This window comes from Vigna unguiculata, chromosome 2, assembly GCF_004118075.2.
Source record: "Vigna unguiculata cultivar IT97K-499-35 chromosome 2, ASM411807v1, whole genome shotgun sequence".
NCBI classification, from domain to species: Eukaryota; Viridiplantae; Streptophyta; class Magnoliopsida; order Fabales; family Fabaceae; genus Vigna; species Vigna unguiculata.
In genome coordinates, this window is record NC_040280.1 from 33308180 (window position 1) to 33329438 (window position 21259).

Genomic DNA, 21259 nt, shown 5'->3' on the forward strand with positions numbered 1-21259 from the left:
CATTTAAAAATGAACTTCACCCGCCAGAAAGAGAGAGGAAAAAAAAACAGTGAGCACCTAGTTCCTAGCTAACCTAAAAAAGTGAATTAAGTGTTGTGTTTTATGTATTCATAGATTCTGATTCCTTCCTATAGTTCCTTCTTTTGTCTGATGAAATTAATAATAACCCTACGGCTTCTGCCACCTTCAACTACGCCTCTGCATCAGTGTTCTTGAGCAGAAGTCGGTGATGGAGCTCCAAAAATGACGTCGCTCTCTGCTCTTGATTCTTAATTTCCGGCCACAACGATATAAATGAGCAACTGATTTTTTCTCAGTTTTCCAGTGCTTATCATCTTCCTTCTTATTAACTGCATATACATATAATGCAATTTCATTTGTGCTAGCGCTGCTGCATCATGTATATAGGTATGTACCTTCTGCACATTCTGCAAAACTTTTAATCTACTCTTCCACCAATTAACTGTTACGCCAGACCATTCAATTTCGAACTATAACTGCGCTAAATCCCCACCCAAATCTCCTTCACACTCCATCGGTTCTAATCCATTATACGGTATATATTACTTTTAACAGTATTGTGAAGCAACGTAGTGAATAGGTATGTGGGTAATAATTATTACGTATACGTAATCTTCGCTTCGCTTAGGTATGACAGTATATAATTACGAGGCTCTGTAGTGTACTGTAACCGCAGATTGGCTGCGGCAAGGAGACATACGATAACGAAGACGAAGAAGAAGGTACACGCCGGCCGGTAAGAGGGTAAGAGAGTAAGACATAATTGGTTAGAAAATATCAAAGTTTTTTATAATTAAAGAAGGAAAATAACTAAATAATTAATATAAAGTGGTTATATATATGAGATTGTCATTACTAAAAGATAAATTTTAATTTTAATTTAATTTTATAAAATTGGTTTTTAATAATTTTACAATAATTTATATATTATAAATTAATCTGGTATCCAATTAATAAGAGACTTCTAATCTATTCTCTCATACTTGTAATATTAAACATTAATGATCGATAATATGAGTAAAATAATAAACTCAATATATAAAAAAAAATTATTTAGACTAAACTATAATTCATGATTATGATAATGATAATGAGTTTTCAATCTAATTCAATTTTAAAAATTTACATTGTAAGATGAAATTTTTACTATGAATTAATCTTATATCTAATTAATATAAGTCTCGGAACAAAATTAAATATAAAGTAATTAATCTATCTTATTAATTGGAAGGGTCAATTTTTGAGTATTGCTGAGAGATTATCTGAATGGAAAATGAGATGGTTTGGTATAATGGAAATATATTAAAATCAAAGTATTAACTTTTTATGTATTGAATTTGTTTGTTTGAACTAAATAATGTTATTTTTTTTGGAAAGCTAAAACTATTATTCATATATATTTTAAAATATAAATATTTTTTTAAAAAATTAATTAAAAAATAAAATGAGGTATTTTTCAACGAATATTATTTATTAATTGACAATAATAATTCAAAAAAAAAATAGAAAATGAAATAAATAAATGAAAACAAAATAATCATTCACGCCGTATCCATGAATTCCCAACTTCTCTCAATTTCACACAATGTTTTTGCCTTCAAAATTTCTTCACACATATCTACTAACATCCGTACCAAATACTCAAAATTCTGACCAATGGACTCATCTTTCCTTATGAATATTAAATTTACCATACCAAACACACCATTATAATAGTAATATTTTGTGTATAGTCAATACTTGAAAATATTTTGGGACTACATGTCCAAACCATTCAAAACTATAATGAAAATTTAACATCTGGTAATAAAATATTATATATATATATATATATATATATATATATATATATATTTCAAACTAATTAATAAGGCATATTTTTTATAATTTGTTTTATAAACGATAACTAATATATAAATAAAAAGTGAGAACATTAGGAATGTCTATAATATATATAATATATCAGTAAAGACAAAGAATATCAGAAATTAAAATTTATGAATATTATATCTCATTTTCAACATGCAAAATTCATAAATAACACTTAAACTCTCAGAAGACAAAATATAAATAAAATGCATTTTTGTATAGACCCAAAATATTAAAAAAAAAAAATCTAAACATACAATTGTATCGAAGATATAATATATTTGCAAAAGCCTGAAGTCCAATTTATTAAAAGAGTATTGATTAAGATTTTTTTCTAATTTATAACATTAGTAAATAAGTATCACTCGTAACCCATTTATAACTAATACTTTTTTATCAATTATAAAAATGCCTTTAAAAAATACTTTATGAAATATATTGTTAAAATGGACGAATTTTATAGTGGTAGGAGTTTGTTTAACCCCCACCAGAACTTTAGGCGTAGAATCATTTTCATGCCTCACACCTCTTTAAAAAAAAGCACCTACTTAAGGACCTCTGAATGCTCTTGTTTATAACAACATTCAATGGTTTCACCAACTCTTGTTCAATTTTTTATGTCTTTACATATTTGGGGTTTTAAGTTTTCTGTTGCACAGTAATTTTGTTCTACCAAACATAGAAAATAAGTTGTCTTATTTTTCTTAGAAAGCATTTTAACTTATTACATAGGGATATTAATGTTTATTATTTATGCCATAAAAATTATAATAATAAATAATACTTTCTTATCATGAAAATTATATTTTATTAAATTTATAATACATACTTTTTTTAAAGTGAAGTATATTTTAAATGCTAAAAGAACAATTTAAATAGTGGAGAGTACAAGTTTTCTTAATTTTATATATATATATATATATATATATATATATATATATATATATATATATATATATATATTAATAATAATTTACTTTTAAAATTATTGCAATATTTGTTTCTGAATAGAGATAGGGGATAGGGGAGTACTGGAAGTGAAAAGTGGTTAATAAATGAAATATAAAGATGACAGTTTGAAATGGTTGAGTGAGAATTTTTTTTAGGTTTGAAATGATGTATGAAATGTAAAACAAAATGAGAAAAGAGAAGAGAAAATAAAATACTGAAAATCTCAAACTTGTAGAAGATAAAATTGGAATCTTTATTTTTCTTATTGAGTATTGCATAGTAACAGAACTAGGGTTCTTATTTTTTTGCATAGCATTTCAAAATTATTTAATATCCAAACTTTCAAACAAATGCAAATATTTTTGAACACGACTGACAGCAAGAATTACAATCTTAATATTTTTCTTATATGAAAACATGTTTATGTGGCATTAAGTATGTTATAAAATTTTGTTTAATGCACAGAAGAATAATATATTATAAAGCACTTGTATTTGAAGAACAATTCATAACAAATTACACAAAAGAATATCAATTTAAGGAGCACAAAAAATATCTTAAAAATAAGTTCTATATTTTCCATAAAACAAGATTTACTTACAAATACAGTTTCATTTAATTATGCTTTAATGAATGGATTAATATTAACTTAAAATTCAAATTATATCTAAACAAAAATCTATAAAGTATGATCATTCAAGCAAATTCATATATATATATATATATATATATATATATATATATATATATATATATATATATATATATATATATATAACTTGATACGGTGTGAAATTGTGTGAACTACTACACGTACGGTTTCCATATAAACAAGAACTGGTAACATAAATTACAATAACATCTAAATAATTATTAACTTTTAAAATTAATAAACTGTGAAAGAAATTCCTCTAATGTCAAATTATTATTATCTTAGTTTTAATATTAACACGTGGAATTGTAACAATCCACATAATAAATCGAGTGTCCATTTCTTGGTGTCATTTAGTAGTCAACCATTTACCATTTTTGCATCTCACCAAGGCTTAACTTGAAATATATTTAAAAAAAAAAAAATCAATAGCATCATCAGTAAAATTTGCTAAAAGTAATCAATATTGATAGCCGGTAGAATATTTTATCCCAACTTAATTTATAACCAAAATCAGACTCTTATTTTATACAGTAAATTCAAATATAATAATCTATGACAAAAGAAGTTTAATTTTTTCCCGAATAAATAATTAATTTAGTACCGTGAATTTATTATAGTTAATATATATATATATATATATATATATATATATATATATATATATATATATATATATATATATATATATATATATATATATTTTAAGAAGTTGATAATCATGTCTAAATAAATTAAATTTCATTATAACTTATTAGGCGCATTACTGATATTTTTAATCAAATAATTTAGTCATATTAAGTAATATCTTTGAAAAAAACTCATGGTTGAATGGTAACATGATTATTCATATTAATTAAAACATATGATTCATTTTATTGATTTTCATTCATATATATTTTTATACAGATAATTTAATCTTATAACATGTTATTCTTACAAATCATAGTTAAATCAAAGGAATTCTAATTATACAATATCTTGTATAGTTATATAAACCTATAATTTAATTAATAAAATATCTTCATCTCAATAATATAGTCAAAATTTTAAAAAATTTAATCATTTTAATAAATAATGATCAACCTATATTAGTTCCATGATAAAAAAAATACCCCAAAAGAGATCAATCATTTGAGAGAAAAATAGTAGTAATGAAAATCATTATTTTAGAGTTTAATTTTTATATGTTGCTGATATAAAAAAAATTATATTATCAATCAATGAACAATTAATAATAAATATGATTTTAAAAGTAGTTATAAGAATAGACAAAAAAATCAATTTATGTTTATATATATAAAAAAACACTAATAAAAAAACGTACTAAAAATCACCAGTCAAATTAAAAATCGATCATCACAAAATAGGAGAATAATTCACCCAGAGATATGATTAGAAAACCATTTAATACTATAAAATACGTTCAGTTTGGTTTACGTTAAAATAATTATTTCTAAGGCCATAATATTAGCCCATACCATAAACAACAACAAAAAATCTCAACACAAGAATTATTCAAAGTGATATTGGTTCTTTGAAATTTTTTTCACAACCAATCATACATAATTATAATGTTCAGAAAGGAAATTAAAACTATTTTACTCAAACAATTACACTGGCAAAAAAACTGGTATCCTCTTAAATTCATGACTATAGGTTAGTAGGATATGCAATATAGAGAATTGAGTTATATAAGGTACCAACTATTGCCATCTAACGTTTAATTACCTCAACCGTGAAAGACATTTTACCCTAATTTAGGTAGGGTTCGGAAAATTTCAAGTCAATGAATGCATCATACTTGCAAATAATTATCCACTGAAAGAATTTTCAGATATTGATAGTTTCTTTAATAATTCATGAGAATGTTTTTCATCAACATATCTTAGATGATTCCCTATACCTACCTCATGATTGAAATTTTGAACCATATTGACTAGTTATAATAAGTTTATAGTAGAACGGATAGGGTAAAACTGCGATGATCAACATACACATACTCGGCAACTTTAAAAGAACACTTGAAAAATAGACGAAAATTTGCTTTAGTTTACAATACAATAGAAAAAGCTAACATAACCCACTTCAGCAAAGTTTGCTTAGGCCTACAAATACTGCACTAAAAATAAATAGGGAACATGAAAATTTGCTGTTATTCTAAGTTAAAATCTTAAAAGCTGGATGGAACTATTTTAGTTTTCATCAGTGAAAGTCAATACCCGAACCTAAGATTCTCCAAAGTTCTACCATTGAAGTGATTCTCCGAGGTGCGTTCATTGACTTCTTTCCCTCTTTTGAAAACGAAATAGGCACCACTCTGAGCTTTTTACTTTCACCTCTACTACCCTTGTTATAACACTGCAGAAAGGAAAACAGTATTATCAGAAAGGTTTGCTTGTTTTTACTACGCCATTAACGAAACAAAACCTCTATCTCCTGGAGATTCATTCTGCATAAGCACTTCAATGATTCATGCAAAATCAACATCACCCTTTAAATAGTAAAATTTGATTACCATGTGAAGGTTCTGAGATTAGGTGTTGTCACGTATCACTGCGACCTTGATCCTTTCAACTGTGCACTTAATTAGACTGTTAACAGTTGCCACTGAACCCAAAGATAGTTTTGCTGTTGGGGCTGAATCAACCAAGATCTGGAAGGCAACTGTGAGTAGAGAACCTCCTGATCCAACATCAAGTATTGACCCACCGTTTATTCCAGGTCCATCAGGAAGAATAGCAAAGCCTGAGGGAAGCAAGGCAACATAATCTGGATCCCCTCCACCCAACACTACATTCATAGCTACAATATCCACAGGAGCATAAACTACATATGATCCAGTAGAATCAGTGCAACTCTCTTGAAGTATCAGCATATTACTTTGGCTTGAATTTGTACTCTGCAGCATATACATGAGAAATATTGATAAGTTATATGATATGTATCATGAAATGGATGTTATAGCAGCAACTTACATTGACTCTAAGTAGGGAGACACAGTTGCCAGGATCACGGCCATTTGCTATGTGTGCCAATTCTTGAACTAGACCCCCATTAGAGAGAATGTCCCACTGTGAATGTATTGAATTGAATGTATCAGCTTCAGGTATGAATTGCTGATTTCTTATAAACATGGATATAAAAGATGTAAGTACTGAAATATTATGCATACCTCATTTCTTGAGTTTTCATCGCGTAGGAAATCAAAAACCCTCTTTGGAGGAACTGGGAGCCAGAAAGAAGTGGCAGCACTGAGCACTATACCGGGTGGTCTGCCAGGTTCGTCAGTGCTCTTTCTAGTCATGACCCTTACATCATCACATCCAGTTGCAGACAGTGTTGTCCAAGCATGTGCAGTAGAAGCACCTACACCAGTGCAGTAGCTAATAACCATTCTCTCTGCCAGCTTCAGCATACTTTTTCTTCCCTCAGCACTGGTTATCACTGCATTTTTTGAGGATATTGGAAACAAGATCACACGCTGCTACTCATCTATTTGAGTATATGCACATCTTATATTAACAAACAAAATTTATAATACGATCTTAAAATTGAAGGAGCTTGAAAAACTAAGTTGATAAACATACCACAGAGGTTCCCAGCTGGTATGTTGTTGGCCATTGAACTGGCAAGACGTTCGCATTGTCTGTCTAATGTAGCCACCCAGCGTTTAGCTCCAAAGGCGAGACCGGAATTGACTAGGGTTTTATATATGCTATGCACCGCCCTATCATCCACTTCTACATGTTCGATCCATGTAACCTGATACATAAGAAGAAGAAGGCACCAACAGATTAAATTATAATTCTGTTTTCTTGGAATGTTGCCTTCATATTATAAACCGTGGAAATGTAAAGCTAGAAAGTGTGTTTTTTTTTTCTACCTTGGAGTAACCATTTGGCAATTCTTGAATTAAACATCCAGAGGGTCTTCTTCGGCTTCTTGAGATCGTACTGGGTCGCAGATTATCCAAAGAAACATCCACCACCGCCCATATCCCATCCGGTTGCTGCTTACAGTACCTTACGAAATAGTTCTCACGAGTAGGAACAAGCGGTGAAGGGACTTGGAACTCTGCAGACATCTGAAACATTAAAGAAAAAACACATTGTTAGAGCAAATGATGGGTACTCCTCGATGGTATCAACAAATCTTGTAAGAGGTTAGAGAAGTAGAAGAAAGATATATGTTTTTTTATGAATCAATGTATGTGCTGCTTCAGGAGAAATAAGGTTGTTTGTCAACTATACAAGTAGATGATACAGAAGAAAGATAGAAAGATGAGTACCACTTGCAAGGCTCCATTGTAGTTTCCTGCTACTCCAGTTGAAAGGACTTCAAGGGTCAATGCTCTCGAGACAATACCGCAAAACATAGTTGACCATTGGTTCTGAAACCGGTAACAATGAATGTCATTCTCAAAATTATAATACATATGACCGTAGCACAGATTGTAAAGAGCTTTGTCTGATTATCACTCACCACATCCATAAGGATATCGATGAGGTTAATGTGATTCATGATGACCACCACAGATTCCCTTGAAGCTTCAGATCTCAAGCCCAGAGGTTTGGGACCTAAACCTCTGCTAGGGAAAGTCCTCAAATAGTCTTCTTCATTCAGAATCTCACAGTGGTGGTTCCCGGGGACCCATAACGAGTCTCCAGCCTGAGCTAGTCTTGTGAGTTCCTCCATCGCTGCAACAGCAAGCTCCACGATCATGGGCTTGTCAGCATCAGCTGGAGCTGGGAGTGACCTGAAAAGGTCACTACCACCATACATTTCTCCTACAGTGCCTGACTGTGCTCCATAGTTCCCGACAGGCATGTGATTGTTGTTGAGTGATGAAAGGTTGGAGTACGAAGATGTCACGGGTTTTCCAACGTACTTGGCCGCAATTCCTGAAATCCTATCAATCTAAAGATTTTTTTTTTCCATGCAAAAGAAGCTTGGTTATACGCTGAAGAAGAAAAGAAACATTGAATAATAATCTTTTACACTATATATGCACAGGACCCGACGTACCTCTTCTCTTAACCGAGCGTTCTCAATCCTCAAGTGCTGTTCGTCGAAGGACATTTCGCCAAGGGCAGCTGGTCCTCCACAGTTGGGGCATGTAGCATTGGTTAGGGCCTCCTTGTACCTGTTGTTCTCAGCGCGAAGCTTTTCGTTTTCGGCCTTCAGAATAGAATTTTCATGTCGTTCATGCTGAGTCTACACCGCCAACATAATTTAAGAAGAGTGAATCTCATTTAAAGAAAAAACAAATTAACTATACTGCAGAGGTTCATAAATTTATATATACAACCAATGTAAAGGTATATGTTGTTTAGAGTCTCTCTTTTACTTACCTTCATCTGGGTGCGCTTGTTTTGGAACCAAAACTTGACTTGCAAAGGCTCTAACCCCAAATCCCGGCTCAGTTCTTTTCTTTGCTTGTCGTCTGGGTGAGGACACTGCTTGAAGAAGCTGATGAAAACAAAAACACCAAGTAAGCAAACATATATATATATATATGACGTTATCATGAGATATAATAATAAAGAGTCATAAATATAAGGGTGAGTGATTACGCTTCCATTTCTTCTATCTGGCGCTGTGTGTGGCGACGGTAACCCTTCTTTCTGGGTCTTGGGTTGGGGTCTTGGTCGTCGCCGGAAGGAGCGTCCAAGTCAGTGCCAGACTTGGTTTCATATTCATCATCTCTGGGCTTTCCCGGGTCAGCTTCAGAGAAAGTAGTTTTGTGTGGTGACATATCAAGCATGTGAGAGTGAGAATCAAACATGTTTGTGTGAAACATTGAGTTAAATCCTCAAGTTAAGGAGCCACGAGCTTCTTCTGTTCTTCTCTTCTTTTCTGGTCTGTCAACACAGGAATTCAAAAACATTTAACACGAGCAAAGATGCGGAGAGGAAGAAGTAGCACATATATATTGTGTACGCGTGCCCGTAAGAATATATTTTATAAGGTTTAATATGATGAGTACGTTAAAAGTTTAATACATTAAATGTTCATAACTAGGTAAGGTAAATATTTAATATTTTTGGTATAATAAATGAGCAATGCTATTTCTTTCAAAATATAATAAATAAAATATATTAAAAAAATAAAGGCATTAATACCATAAATTAAAAAAATACAAATACCAATTTGTCAGTTGTCCATATATGACACCAAAATTATTAGTAGAGTTAATAACACAAAAATACAAAAATTGTTTATTAATGCTCTTATTTATTTTATATTTTCTTATTATTTTTGAAAGTTTAATGATTATGAAATAAAAATTAAACTATCAATTTATAGAAAAGCCTTATTATTATTTTTTTATAAATATTAACTTATTAGTGACCATTAGGATAAGAGGAAAAAAAACACACACATCATTCAAAATGGATAAACTCAAAAAATGAAGCAATAGTAAATAATTTCTGATTAAACCTGTTCTCTAAAAGATATTTTGCTAACATTTGATCTACTTTCGTTATCCAAAAACGTTCATTAATTAACTGTTAATGGTGGAATTAAAAAAATATTATTCATTGATATTATACAACAAACGGACCAAAGAAAATAAAAAGCCATCGAGATATGTGGTTTAAAAATATTGATAAAAGGGAGTAATAAGTATCTTCATTTGTAATAAAGGACACAATTGTTAACATTTACTATTTTACTTGTTAAAATCTAATAAATTTATTACATTTATATTTTTTAGGTGACCGCAACCATTTAAGTAAATGTTCATTTAATGTTGTTTAAATAAACCAATAAAAAACAGTTTTAACAAAATACGACGTATAAATACGTCTTTAGAAGAAAAAAAAACCCAGCTCAATACGATTTTTGTTACATGGGAGAATTTGAATACTTTATATCGGATCTTAATGTTTATCGAATACAAATACAAGGAATAATTTAAAATTTCTTACAATACCTTCTTAAAAAATTTCATATAGTTGATAAAATGAAAATGTTTTGTATTCCTTTATTTGTTTATTTATTTTAATAAATTTTTATAGTATGACAAATAATTTATGGATTTTGGAATGTCAAACATAATTGAAATGTGAAAGCTTATAGTGATACCAAACATAATTTTATTTGAATAAAATAAAAATGTAGTGACTATTTTGAAATTTAAAAAAAATATAAAATGAATTGAATTTTCTTTTGATGCTTTCATTTAAGTATAGCAGAGCATCACAGTGAATAAGTGCGTAAAAAGAGTTGCTTGTTTTAATTTTAAGCATATTAACATGTTAGATTTAAGCACCTTACATATAATTTAAACCAATACTAGCTTAATTTTAAAGTCTTGTATTTAATCTTACACTATAGTTAAAGCATTTTATCTTTTACTTCCTTATATAAAATAATTTTTAGTTTGATAATATTGTTTAACTTTAAACAACTTTTTCACTAATGAGATAGTCTAAAGCTTTTGTACACGTCAAACTAAAATTCTAGCATATAATTATTAAAAAGAAAACTTATCCTTTCTGTTTGAATTGGTTAATTAGAGTGTAGAACTATAATTTTAAGTTGATATGAAATTCATTTTTACTCATAATGGGTTGGACTATATCAAATTTAAATGAAAATATGTGCTGTTGTTAATAATTATTATAGTAATATAATATTAATGATAATAATAATAATAATTATTATTATTATAATTATAGAAGTGATGCCAATGATAAAAGTAAGAAAATAGTAACTAAGACAATGATAACAAGAGTTCCCAATCACAACACTATTTTAACTATTTTTTTTATAATAAATAATATATATTATTAAGACTCCTTTTTATAACAAGTTTAAGATAGAAGAATGAAGGAGCAACGTAAACGTAAAAAGGGTAGTAACTATGCAATGTATCATTATTATGACTTCATTAAAATTCCAAATTTAAGTGTTATTAGTTCATAGTTTTAATTGCCATGCTAATTTCATAGGTCAATAAAGGCTTTAAAGATTAACGTGGAGAAATTTTGTTTGAAGATACAGCATTACTCAAATTCAATCTACAGTCAAAGACCTACAAAATTACAATAAAGGTTGACAAAGAAGGTACCAATTTGGAAGTGCTAAAAAATTATGGTTAAGGAAGAGAAGTAAAAATAAAAAGATAAAGATATTAATATCAATAAATAGTAAACTTTTAATAAAAATAATTTGTACGAAGATATAATTGTTATATTTTTTTTTTTAAATAACAATGTTATATCTTCGTACAAATTATTTTTCTTAAAATACTTAATATATATACAATTCATTTAATACTTTCATACAAAAAGAAAGTAGCATTATTTCTAAGAGGGTTAGAATTATTCACTCAAAAGTTAGAAATTTTTTTGTAACACAAAATAAACGAGAATAAGAAAGAGATAATCTTCTCTAACTATTTAGGTGAATGAAAGTAAATAAATAAATAAACAATATACAACTTTTTGCAATAACCACCTTAAATAAAGTTATTTAATTATTTTTAAGAAAATCATGTTACAAAAAATATTTACTTTTAAAAATTAAAAAACGAGGAGTAACGGGTCATTTGAGCCCGGCCCATTTCATGCCAAAGATGGGAGAAGAGTTTTTTATTTTTTCTTCTTCTGACATCACATAAGAAACTTTCTCTCCCATTATATTTCTCACAAATAAATACTAAAAATTGATTTTTTTTTTATTCAATATCTTCATCCCTTCTACTTAAGTTCATTAAAGCAAAAAATGAGTAATAGAAGGGAATTATAATCCATTAAAAGAATGATAATAAAAATACAACGTATTCATATTTTAACATTACTAATTAACTATTAAGATAAATAAAACCTGAAAATTTCTCTAGGCCGGAATTAAATTCTTCTGACATCAACAATTAATTAATAAAACCTTTTCCCTTAATTTTAACATCACGAAGAATAAGAAAATGTTAAAATTTTCCACTATTCAAATTGCAGTTCAAGTAAAAACATGCAAAATCTATCTAAGTTAGAATTAGTTTTGTCCCCCATAAAGAGTAAGAGAATGTTTTAAGTTTTGAATTTGTTCTTAGTGTTTAACCAGGAGAGAAAATAAGAAATTAAGTGATGACCTGTTGGATTAACCTGAAGATGATTGCAATGAACGAAGTGTTCCACTCTCTGATAAAAACATTCGTCGTCTAACGCATGTCGCTGTCTCTGCATAACTTCATGCCCCTATCATTTCAGATTAAGATGCAGGATTAGGTGATTCTTATAAGTAAAGGTTGGCACCCAAAATGAAACGAAAATGAAACAGAAAATAGAATAATAATATTGGTAGAGTTGAATGAATAAAGTATTTGAATGTGACTCAGAAGTGAACCTTAGTTTTTGTTATGTGTCGATGAGAACTGAGACGGTTGTGGTTGTGGTTGTAAGAAAAGTGTGTGTGGGAGGAGTGGTGAGTGAGAGGCTGACAATGGCGTTTAAGAGAAATGCTTGTGTGGGCCAAAGTGAAAAGAGAGAGAGAGAGAGAAGAAGAAAGAAGAGATGAAATGAATAAATAGAAGGTTAGGGGTTGTGAAAGTGAAGAACAATTGGAGAGGTTTGGCAGCATGGAGTTAATGCAGAGCAGAGTGTGTAAAAGCATTTATGAAGTAGATAGATAGTTGATAGATGGTTAGATATCCATACTCAGAGAGACAAAGTTACTCCTCTCATATCCGCTATCTCAAACCCTAATTCTACCTCCAATAATTTTATGAAGACAAAAATAAAGTAGGAAAATGATTTTTTTATTATTAAATTTTGACAATTTTTTTTTATAATTTTAAGTGTTATTTTTTAAATGATTTTTTATTTTTTTATTCTCAATATTTTAAAACTAATTAAAAAATGACACATCATGTTATAAGAAAAAATTATCAAAATTTACTAATCAAAATATTATTGTTCAATAAAATATTCATGGATAAAATCTATTTCGAATAGTTAGTATTCAAGAAAAAAAAATATTTAATATTTATTTATAAATGAATCAAGTACAAATGTCATATTTTATATATATATATATTATTTGTAAAAATTAAAACTTAATTTATTTTTAAATTAAATTAAATTTAATTAAAGTTAAATTTATTTTATATTTTTTGGTAATTTTATTTTAAAAATGTATAATTTTTTTAAAATATTCACCGGTATTTACGGATGTGCATAAAGTTACACTACAAAAAATTTTAATTTTAGTTAGTAGAAACATGGTTAGGTAACTATAAAGACTGATATAACCATCAATCTGTAAATCTATTTGTGTAACGATAGATTCAAATTAAGGCAGTCATTGTATTCATTACAGCCTACAGGTAAGCTATTCAGAGTATTTTCAAAACTTTTCTTATATATTGTCATTAAATTGTGTGACTAATAGTTATTGAATATAATATGACTGATTATTGAATTAAAGTTAAATATGTTTTTGCTTTTATATTATTTTTAAAAATTATATTCTGGTTTTAAGTTAAAATTATATATTTATTGTGCTTTTGTATTTCATAAAATATAAAATTTATGTAGAACATTATTTCAATAATAAACATCAAAATGTTATATTATAGATATAGTTATTGTAAAACTTCGTTATCATATAAAAAATATTTAACCTTTGTTGAGAATATCTTTTAACATGAATTAAAAAATGAATTTAGAAAATGATTTTAAAAGAAAAGAGAGATAAAATTAAGGAAAAAATATGAAAAAAAAATTATGAAAGTTTATGAATGATACCATTGGTTTAATAGATTAAAAAATATTTTATTATTATTTATATACAGTAGATCAAGAAAAAAAAATTATTATATTTTCTTCCTTTCCAACTATTTCCACTTGTAACAAAAAATTTTGCATCATTTTTTATTCTGTTTTTTCGTGATTTTAATTTTCAGCACTTTTCCATCTTGAAATCCAAAAACAAGGTTAGGTAGCTTTTACAAAATAGTTGAACATGTATAATTTAATTTAAAAAGGAGATTCAATTCTTTAAAATGGTTTGAAAAATAAAAACTTGTTTAATCCTTTTAATTATGGTTTTCTCTGGTTCAATTCAGTATCAGGGACGAAAAAGTAGAAGGCTATGGTAATCCAAATTTTGTTTTAACCGTTACATTACATGGTTACGTTTTTATACCATTTTTTCATAAGAGAGTAGGGATGCAACGAAAGAGGAGAGACAGAGAGGTTATAACAACGCTGCACACATAAACATAAACCTGTCTAATGGAACTGTTCTTAACAATAGCTTCTTGTTACAGCACATGACTGAATGTAAAAGCTAAAGCGAAAAGCAAAAGTTGGTACGCTAAATCTACAACAACATTAGGTTGGTTTCCACTTTTGAGAGGGATTCGGGTAGGAAGGGAACACTCTTCACCGTTAAAAATGACCTTGGAAGGGAACCCATCTCCTTCTGCAACTTCGATATTTGGTGAATACTTCTTGGTAAAGGAAATAACGGATTGTTGTTTTCCGGGAACATGTGGGTTTGATTTATTGTCCAAACCTATGAGATAGTTTGCTCCTATAAATCCTTGCAAGAAAATAGTATGGTTCAGCGTTGGAATGGTGGTTGCATTAAAAGAATACGCTGCTTGGTAGCCGCGAGGAGTCTTCTTGAATTGGAGCGCGGTGAACCAATTCTCAAACTGGGAATGCATCCAGTTGAACAGAGTGATTCGAGCACTCCACCCACCTTTGTAGTCGGAAACCACGTGCCAGTTTATGCTCACTCCGCAGTTGTCACCGCAGGGTAATCTTTTGGGGATTGTAAAATGCTTCATTTTGGCCCAAGCAACCGTCTTTGTAGACCTGTTTTCATGGGGTACAAGAAGAGCTTCCGGAGGGAGAAGCATTGCCGGAGATTTGGGATTGCATTTATGGGTCTTTGTGGTGTCACAGCCACAGGCACATGTGTTGCAAGGGATTACGGAGTCGTTGTAATAAGAGGAGAAAGAAACACAACACCGAGTGCTCCTTTTGGTTGGCTTAGTGATATTGCAGACTATTTGCCAACTTGCGAAGGCAATAACCTCTGCTTCGAGTCCCCTTGAGTCTGGGAATCGAGCAGGCTCCACTCTTCTGGGTAACCCACATTGGTAATTCGGGTTGAGAATGCCCGTTATTTGCCATTTCTCCGGTGGGTAAATTGCCGTTTTGTTTGAATCCGGTGGGATTTTGTACACTAGCATTGTGAAAGCAGCCTTGGATTTGCTGGGGTCCATGAGGACGGGTAAAAGATTTCCGTTTTTGCAACAGTTAGGTATCTTTCCAAGTTCACTGTCGTTGTATTTCTCTGAAGGCAAGTCACTCACTACAGGATTCTTCTGACAGTTAAGCACTTTAGAGAAATCCAAGCCGCCGTAATACTTTCCTGCCTCGCCATTGACGCAACCTAGGGACTCTATCTCACGGGTGAACGCACCTTTCATAGAGTATATAAATTCCCCTCTTGTCCACTCCCACGTCAAGTTCCAATGATCCAACCGTCCCAAAAAGTGTTCATTATCTATCACCACCTGAACCATATAATTAGTGTCAAACACTTGAGTAACGTCATAGGATATCAGAAGATCCCCTTTTTGCCGTGCCATGAATTTTGTCTTCTTAGCAGGTGTTTTCTTCGCTTTAGGGTCCTTTTTGCAGCACGCATACATGGAACTCTCTGTGGACCATCGTATCACTAGTTAGTTAAGTTTTACAACTCAAACATGTCATCTGCTACTGTCGGCAACAGTTTTCAAAACAAACTACTTTCTATCGACAAAAGCTTATTATAAATCATTAAAATTGGAGAATCATGAGCAAGAAGAAGAGTAGTACTACTCACTGTGGGTAGTTGGTTTGGGGCATTTGTAACCATCGTTTACCAACTTGATGGTTTTGGGCATAGGAACCGTAGGGGGTTTTACTCCAAACATGGTACCACTAAGCTCGATGATGGCTTGCATTTGGTTTAAATCTTGAGCTGTGTTGATTGCGCTGTCCAAGTCTGGCTGAGAAGCTCCGACAAAGGTAGTGCCATTTCCTACCGAAGCGGGGAACTCAGTTGCCTCTTCTAGACTGCCTCCACCGACGGAGACTAGAATCTCGTCATGTTGAAACTCTATGAACAACTTCCACGCCTTAACAACTTCTTTGCCTGTGTTCAGAACTGATGCGGTGGAACTGAAGGCCCACGACTGCGCCGTCACATTCTTCACTTTAGGGAATTCCTTGGTTCGAGTCAGAAAGTCATAGGTAATGAAAATCCCGTCACAAGTTTCCCCTGCTGGAGGCAAAGCCTTGGGTTGTTGGGTCTGTCCCTCGCACTCGTGAATTAATATTCCACATGAAACCAACACTAGTACTACTATTGCTGCCACTGATGATAATGATGGTGATAGATATGGCAATGATGTGCTCGCCATGTCCTCTTGTTTGCAACGATTATGGTGAAAGGTGAGAAAAAGGATGCATGGTGGTTGCTAGAGAATATTTGGAAGGTCGAAGAAGAGAAGAGAGATGCATGGGGTGATATAGAGAGTGAGAAGTAGTGTAGTGAAGTGCATGGAAACTCCAAATATGGGTGAAGAATAAGTCAAACGACAACATCAGCCTTAAGTGTGCGATGTATTTGGCGGAGATAACGACTAACTAACGCCCATTTTCAAATCTCTATTTTCGCACTGATTTCAAATCATACTATGCTATAAAATAATATTATTCTTTATTATATGTACGCCTAATTTCAAATATTAATTATTTATTTGAAGATAAAAGGAGTTTATTTTATACATATTAATTATTTTATTCTATACATTAGAAAGCCAGTGAAAACTTTGTATAAACAGAATCTCCAAAGCTCTGTTTTATTTGATATTGGCATTAGATACATATAAGCACATAGGCAACATTATTTATAGACCTTCAATGAAGTTGACCCCAGTGTTCTTCAACCAAGCATCACCTTGGATGAGGTTTTTTACTGTGAACTGGTTAGCCACGGCTGCAGATTTGATGATGTGGTAACCAGTCCAATTCACTCTTTTACTGGTACCAGCACCTGGTCCTCTGTTCATGTACTCTCCATAATACAGGGTTTCCAAATAGTCTTTATGTTGGTTATCCCATTCGGCCCATCCCTTTGGGTCAATATGCCTGTCCAGATAGGATTGCATAACGACAGTCCTCGAGAAGTTCTTCCACGGGCGGCCCAAAAAGGTTTGGAAAGAGTCTATGACGGGCGTAAGATCCTCGCTGGGGGTGAGGTTACACTGTTGAATCGAAGTTCCTGTGTTTTGGTTTGGGTCTGTTCGTCCTTGGGCTGTCACCATGTTTTTCTGATTTTTCATGGGCTTTCGGGCCTCCAGAGTACAGTTCTGGAAGACAGCAGCTGCGTTTCCGAAGATGAAGTCAATGGTGCCTGTAACCAAGGTGTCGCGGTAGAACTGTCTGTTGGAATGGGCGTAGAGCGTGTCTTGATATGCGTCCACGCGGCAACGATTTATCACGGATAAATCAGCGCCCACGCGGAGAGCCACTGCCTGGTGCTTTTCTGGGCCTGCTGAATTTTGAAACCAAATGTCTTGGGCTATGAACCCATCCCCAACCGCCGCTGCATACACCCATTATTACCAGGTTAAGTTTCAATAGGCCCAATACGTGTACAAAATTTAAAAAAAAAAAAAAGAGGAAGGCCCTTACCAACAGTAGCAGTCTGGAAAGTGCCCGTTCCATCGATGTAGTTCAGGCTTCCGGTGATGATGGTTGTATCCATGCTGTCACCCACCAGCATCACGTTCTTCTTTCTCTTACCGATTTCAACTTTCTCTTCATACGTTCCCTTCTTCACATGAATAACATACCTCGTCTTGCTTTTATCGGGTACCGACGCCACAGCTTCGGCAACAGTCGTAAAGTCACCACTCCCGTCCTTAGCCACCACAACGTTCGGCTTGATCTCTCCGGCGGAAGACTCTAACAGCCTCCGATCCTTGCTTCCCACCCACGAGGGAAACTTCCCATTTAGCGGCACGACTTCAAGCTCTGGATTTGGAGGCAAAACAGCAACAAACATGGCTAAAGAGGTTCTTGCTCTCGAGACCAAGTCCTGAAGCTCTGCCTCCATTACCGTTCGAGCTCGCCCCTCCAATCCGTCCAAGCAAGTTACATGATTAGTGAGCACGCTGCTTAGCCAAGTGTGTGCATCTCGCGCCGAATCGGTGGTCCCTTTGGTTAGGCTAACCTTCGAGTCCCAAACTCTGTCCATGGATAACTCCATCAGCTCCACGCAGTCCCGCAAGGCAGCTTCTTCTCTTGGATCGTTCATCCTCACCCTCATGGCGTTGGTTGCCCCCATCACTCTCTCAATGTGTGAGGTGGATTTCATTAAAAAGGATTGGAGCAAGCCGAATTTGTGGTTTTGCGTGGCACTAAAGATCGGATCTTGTACCACTTCTGAGACATGTGCTAAGCAGGCTGAAGGATCAACCGCATGATCACAAACACGGTGAGAGATGGTGTTTTTGAATAAGAGGGTGGGTTTTGTGAGATAAGAAGCAATAAGAGCTGATGAAGTTAGCACAACAGCTACCGAGAAGATTAAGCAGATAGTTTTGGAAACGGATTTTCTAGGGTTGTCTAACAGAGATTGGTGTGTTGCCATGGTTTTCAGTGTGTCGGCTCTTGCTTATCTGTTTTGCTTCACTCTTCTTATATAGTTGGATGAATTCAACCACTCGTTCTGAACGAGGGTACCATGTGACTTGCTCTCTGAAATATCTATTCTGGATTTAGCTTTACAGTGATGGAAGTATGGACTCTTTTTGTATTGCACTGCAAAGGACATTCACATGCCTGATATACGACAATATGAATAAAATTCAAAGTTTTTTTTTTTTTTTTTTTTTTTTTTACTTCACCTTGTACATACTTTTGTCGGGTTGAAGAGCAAATTGTAATCACATGTTGTGGACGAGAAAAATCAGTTGCAGGCCCAGTTTGCAAAATGTCGACAATATCTTATTCCTTTTTGTTCAGCCAGCTCATTATTTATTTGTTGATGGTAACCATTCGGTCAATTGTTGCTGCAAAGTTCATGATGAGAGGACAACAAAAGATTCGAAGGAAGAAGACACTACAACTACTAAGTGGTAAAATATTAGATTTTTAATCAAACGGGATTAAACAAATTTCAAATTTCAATGCCTTATTAATATTTGCGATGGTAATTTCTGTGCTTGTGTTTTTTGTGAGAAGAACAAAAACTATATATCTTTTTTTTATTAGTTTAATTGGTAAAGCAGCATGAAACATATTAGGTGTACAAATCCAAATCTTACGAGATACTCTTCGTTCAGCCTCAATAATGAATTCTTTTTTAGACAAAATAACTTAAATAAAAACATTTAATCACTAACGTTGTTGAAAATCTTAACTCAAATTTTCTTCCAGGTGTAGACTTTACTGCATGTGATGCCTTACGAGGAAAACTGCATTATTATTAATTAAGCTTTTAAAAAAAGTTAGACAGCATGTGTTAAAAACATTCATTGACGGGTCCTTCACTTAATTTCACCTTAATTTACCCATCGTACGTTGGGTTCTTCGGTTCTTTCCGATATTCACGGCTTTCTTCCATCATTTGTGTCACCACTCATGACCTCACTTGCATCCAATTTCGCAATATATGCACATTTTTCTTTTGTTTCTTGTCGTTTTTAAATTATTGCTCTACATCAAATCAATTTTAAATTATTGCTCTACATTAAATCAACTCATGTTCAAAGTACATTATTTTTTTATTTATAGATTAAAAATTGTTTTTATTTAAAGCTTTAATAAATTTTGGAATTAGTTTTTTTTTTAATTTTATATCAATTTAATTCTTATATTTAAAAGTACGTAAATTTAGTCTTTCTTACTAAATTTTATTAATTTTATTTGATATTTTAAACATGTTTTATGATAATATTTGAATTAACATTGAAGGCAAAATGTGTCAAAAGATAAACAATTTAAATACTATAATAAAATATACTTGAAACGTTATAACAACTTAATAAAATTTAGTTAAAAAAACTAAATTCACACAATTTTAAAGATAAATGATTAAATTGATCAAAATTTTTGAAGAAGAACTAATTCCAAATTTAACTGAAACTTGAAGGACAAAAACATATTTAACCCTTTATTTATTTATAAAGTTTGAATGTCAAATATTTTAAATCGAAATTTTCATTGAAAACTGTAGAAACAATTAACAAACTTGTTTCATCTAAATTTTGTATTTATTTCATGTGCACTAACATGTTTAAAATTAAAGACTCAAATTTACCAACAAACTAGGAGAGAAAATTCAACTGCATAAGATGAACTTAGATTTTAATGTAAAAAAGAGTTAAATTTAAATAAATAATTAGATAAAAATAATAAACATTTTTATACATAAAAATACAAACCCCCTTTATTAATCACGGTGTCTAAAAAGCAAAAGTATGGATCGCAGAAAAATTATACAAAAAAAAGTATAACTCACTTTTTTTTTGAAATAATAAAACTAATTATGAATAATCGAAAATAATAATAATTATTATTATTATTATTATTATTATTATTATTATTATTATTATTATTGCAGCATGAAAGCTACCTTTGCACTCGTGACTTTGCAAAAAAGAGAAAAAATCTCTATTATTGAACATATGGTAGTTTGTGGAGCACCATAATTTCAAATCAAGTAAAGTTGAGCACCACTTTAAAAAGA

General features: G+C 31.5%; 3 protein-coding genes across 3 annotated transcripts; all 3 read right to left on the bottom strand.

Moving 5' to 3' along the window:
* Positions 1-5501: 5501 nt before the first annotated feature.
* On the bottom strand, positions 5502-12972 carry LOC114173287 (homeobox-leucine zipper protein MERISTEM L1-like). Its single transcript, XM_028057576.1, has 13 exons — positions 12848-12972; positions 12594-12699; positions 9070-9357; positions 8848-8965; positions 8522-8710; positions 7979-8413; positions 7785-7886; positions 7380-7580; positions 7084-7258; positions 6669-6940; positions 6472-6567; positions 6012-6395; positions 5502-5854 (listed from the first exon to the last, which is right to left on the bottom strand). The coding sequence occupies exons 3-12, from the start codon at positions 9294-9296 to the stop codon at positions 6030-6032; spliced, it is 2181 nt and encodes a 726-aa protein (XP_027913377.1). The 5' UTR covers positions 9297-9357; positions 12594-12699; positions 12848-12972; the 3' UTR covers positions 5502-5854; positions 6012-6029.
* A 1793-nt stretch (positions 12973-14765) lies between these two features.
* Positions 14766-16922, bottom strand: LOC114174652 (COBRA-like protein 10). The gene is made up of 2 exons (XM_028059480.1): positions 16343-16922; positions 14766-16177 (listed from the first exon to the last, which is right to left on the bottom strand). Exons 1-2 carry the CDS (start codon positions 16920-16922, stop codon positions 14766-14768), a joined length of 1992 nt encoding a protein of 663 aa, XP_027915281.1.
* Positions 16923-17327: 405 nt separating this feature from the next.
* Positions 17328-19303, bottom strand: LOC114173401 (pectinesterase-like). Its single transcript, XM_028057769.1, has 2 exons — positions 18199-19303; positions 17328-18109 (listed from the first exon to the last, which is right to left on the bottom strand). Exons 1-2 carry the CDS (start codon positions 19157-19159, stop codon positions 17412-17414), a joined length of 1659 nt encoding a protein of 552 aa, XP_027913570.1. The 5' UTR covers positions 19160-19303; the 3' UTR covers positions 17328-17411.
* Positions 19304-21259: the final 1956 nt, after the last annotated feature.

Excerpts from the sequence above, each read along its gene's own strand:
- LOC114173287 (XM_028057576.1), bottom strand. The coding sequence starts at position 9,296 with ATGTTTCACACAAACATGTTTGATTCTCACTCTCACATGCTTGATATG. Across the intron at positions 7,887-7,978 it reads TCGATATCCTTATGGATGTG|AACCAATGGTCAACTATGTT; the intron begins GTGAGTGATAAT and ends TACCGGTTTCAG. Across the intron at positions 7,581-7,784 it reads ACAATGGAGCCTTGCAAGTG|ATGTCTGCAGAGTTCCAAGT; the intron begins GTACTCATCTTT and ends TTAATGTTTCAG.
- LOC114174652 (XM_028059480.1), bottom strand. The coding sequence starts at position 16,922 with ATGGCGAGCACATCATTGCCATATCTATCACCATCATTATCATCAGTG. Across the intron at positions 16,178-16,342 it reads CCCCAAACCAACTACCCACA|AGAGTTCCATGTATGCGTGC; the intron begins GTGAGTAGTACT and ends GATGGTCCACAG.
- LOC114173401 (XM_028057769.1), bottom strand. The coding sequence starts at position 19,159 with ATGGCAACACACCAATCTCTGTTAGACAACCCTAGAAAATCCGTTTCC. Across the intron at positions 18,110-18,198 it reads TTTCCAGACTGCTACTGTTG|CGGCGGTTGGGGATGGGTTC; the intron begins GTAAGGGCCTTC and ends GGGTGTATGCAG.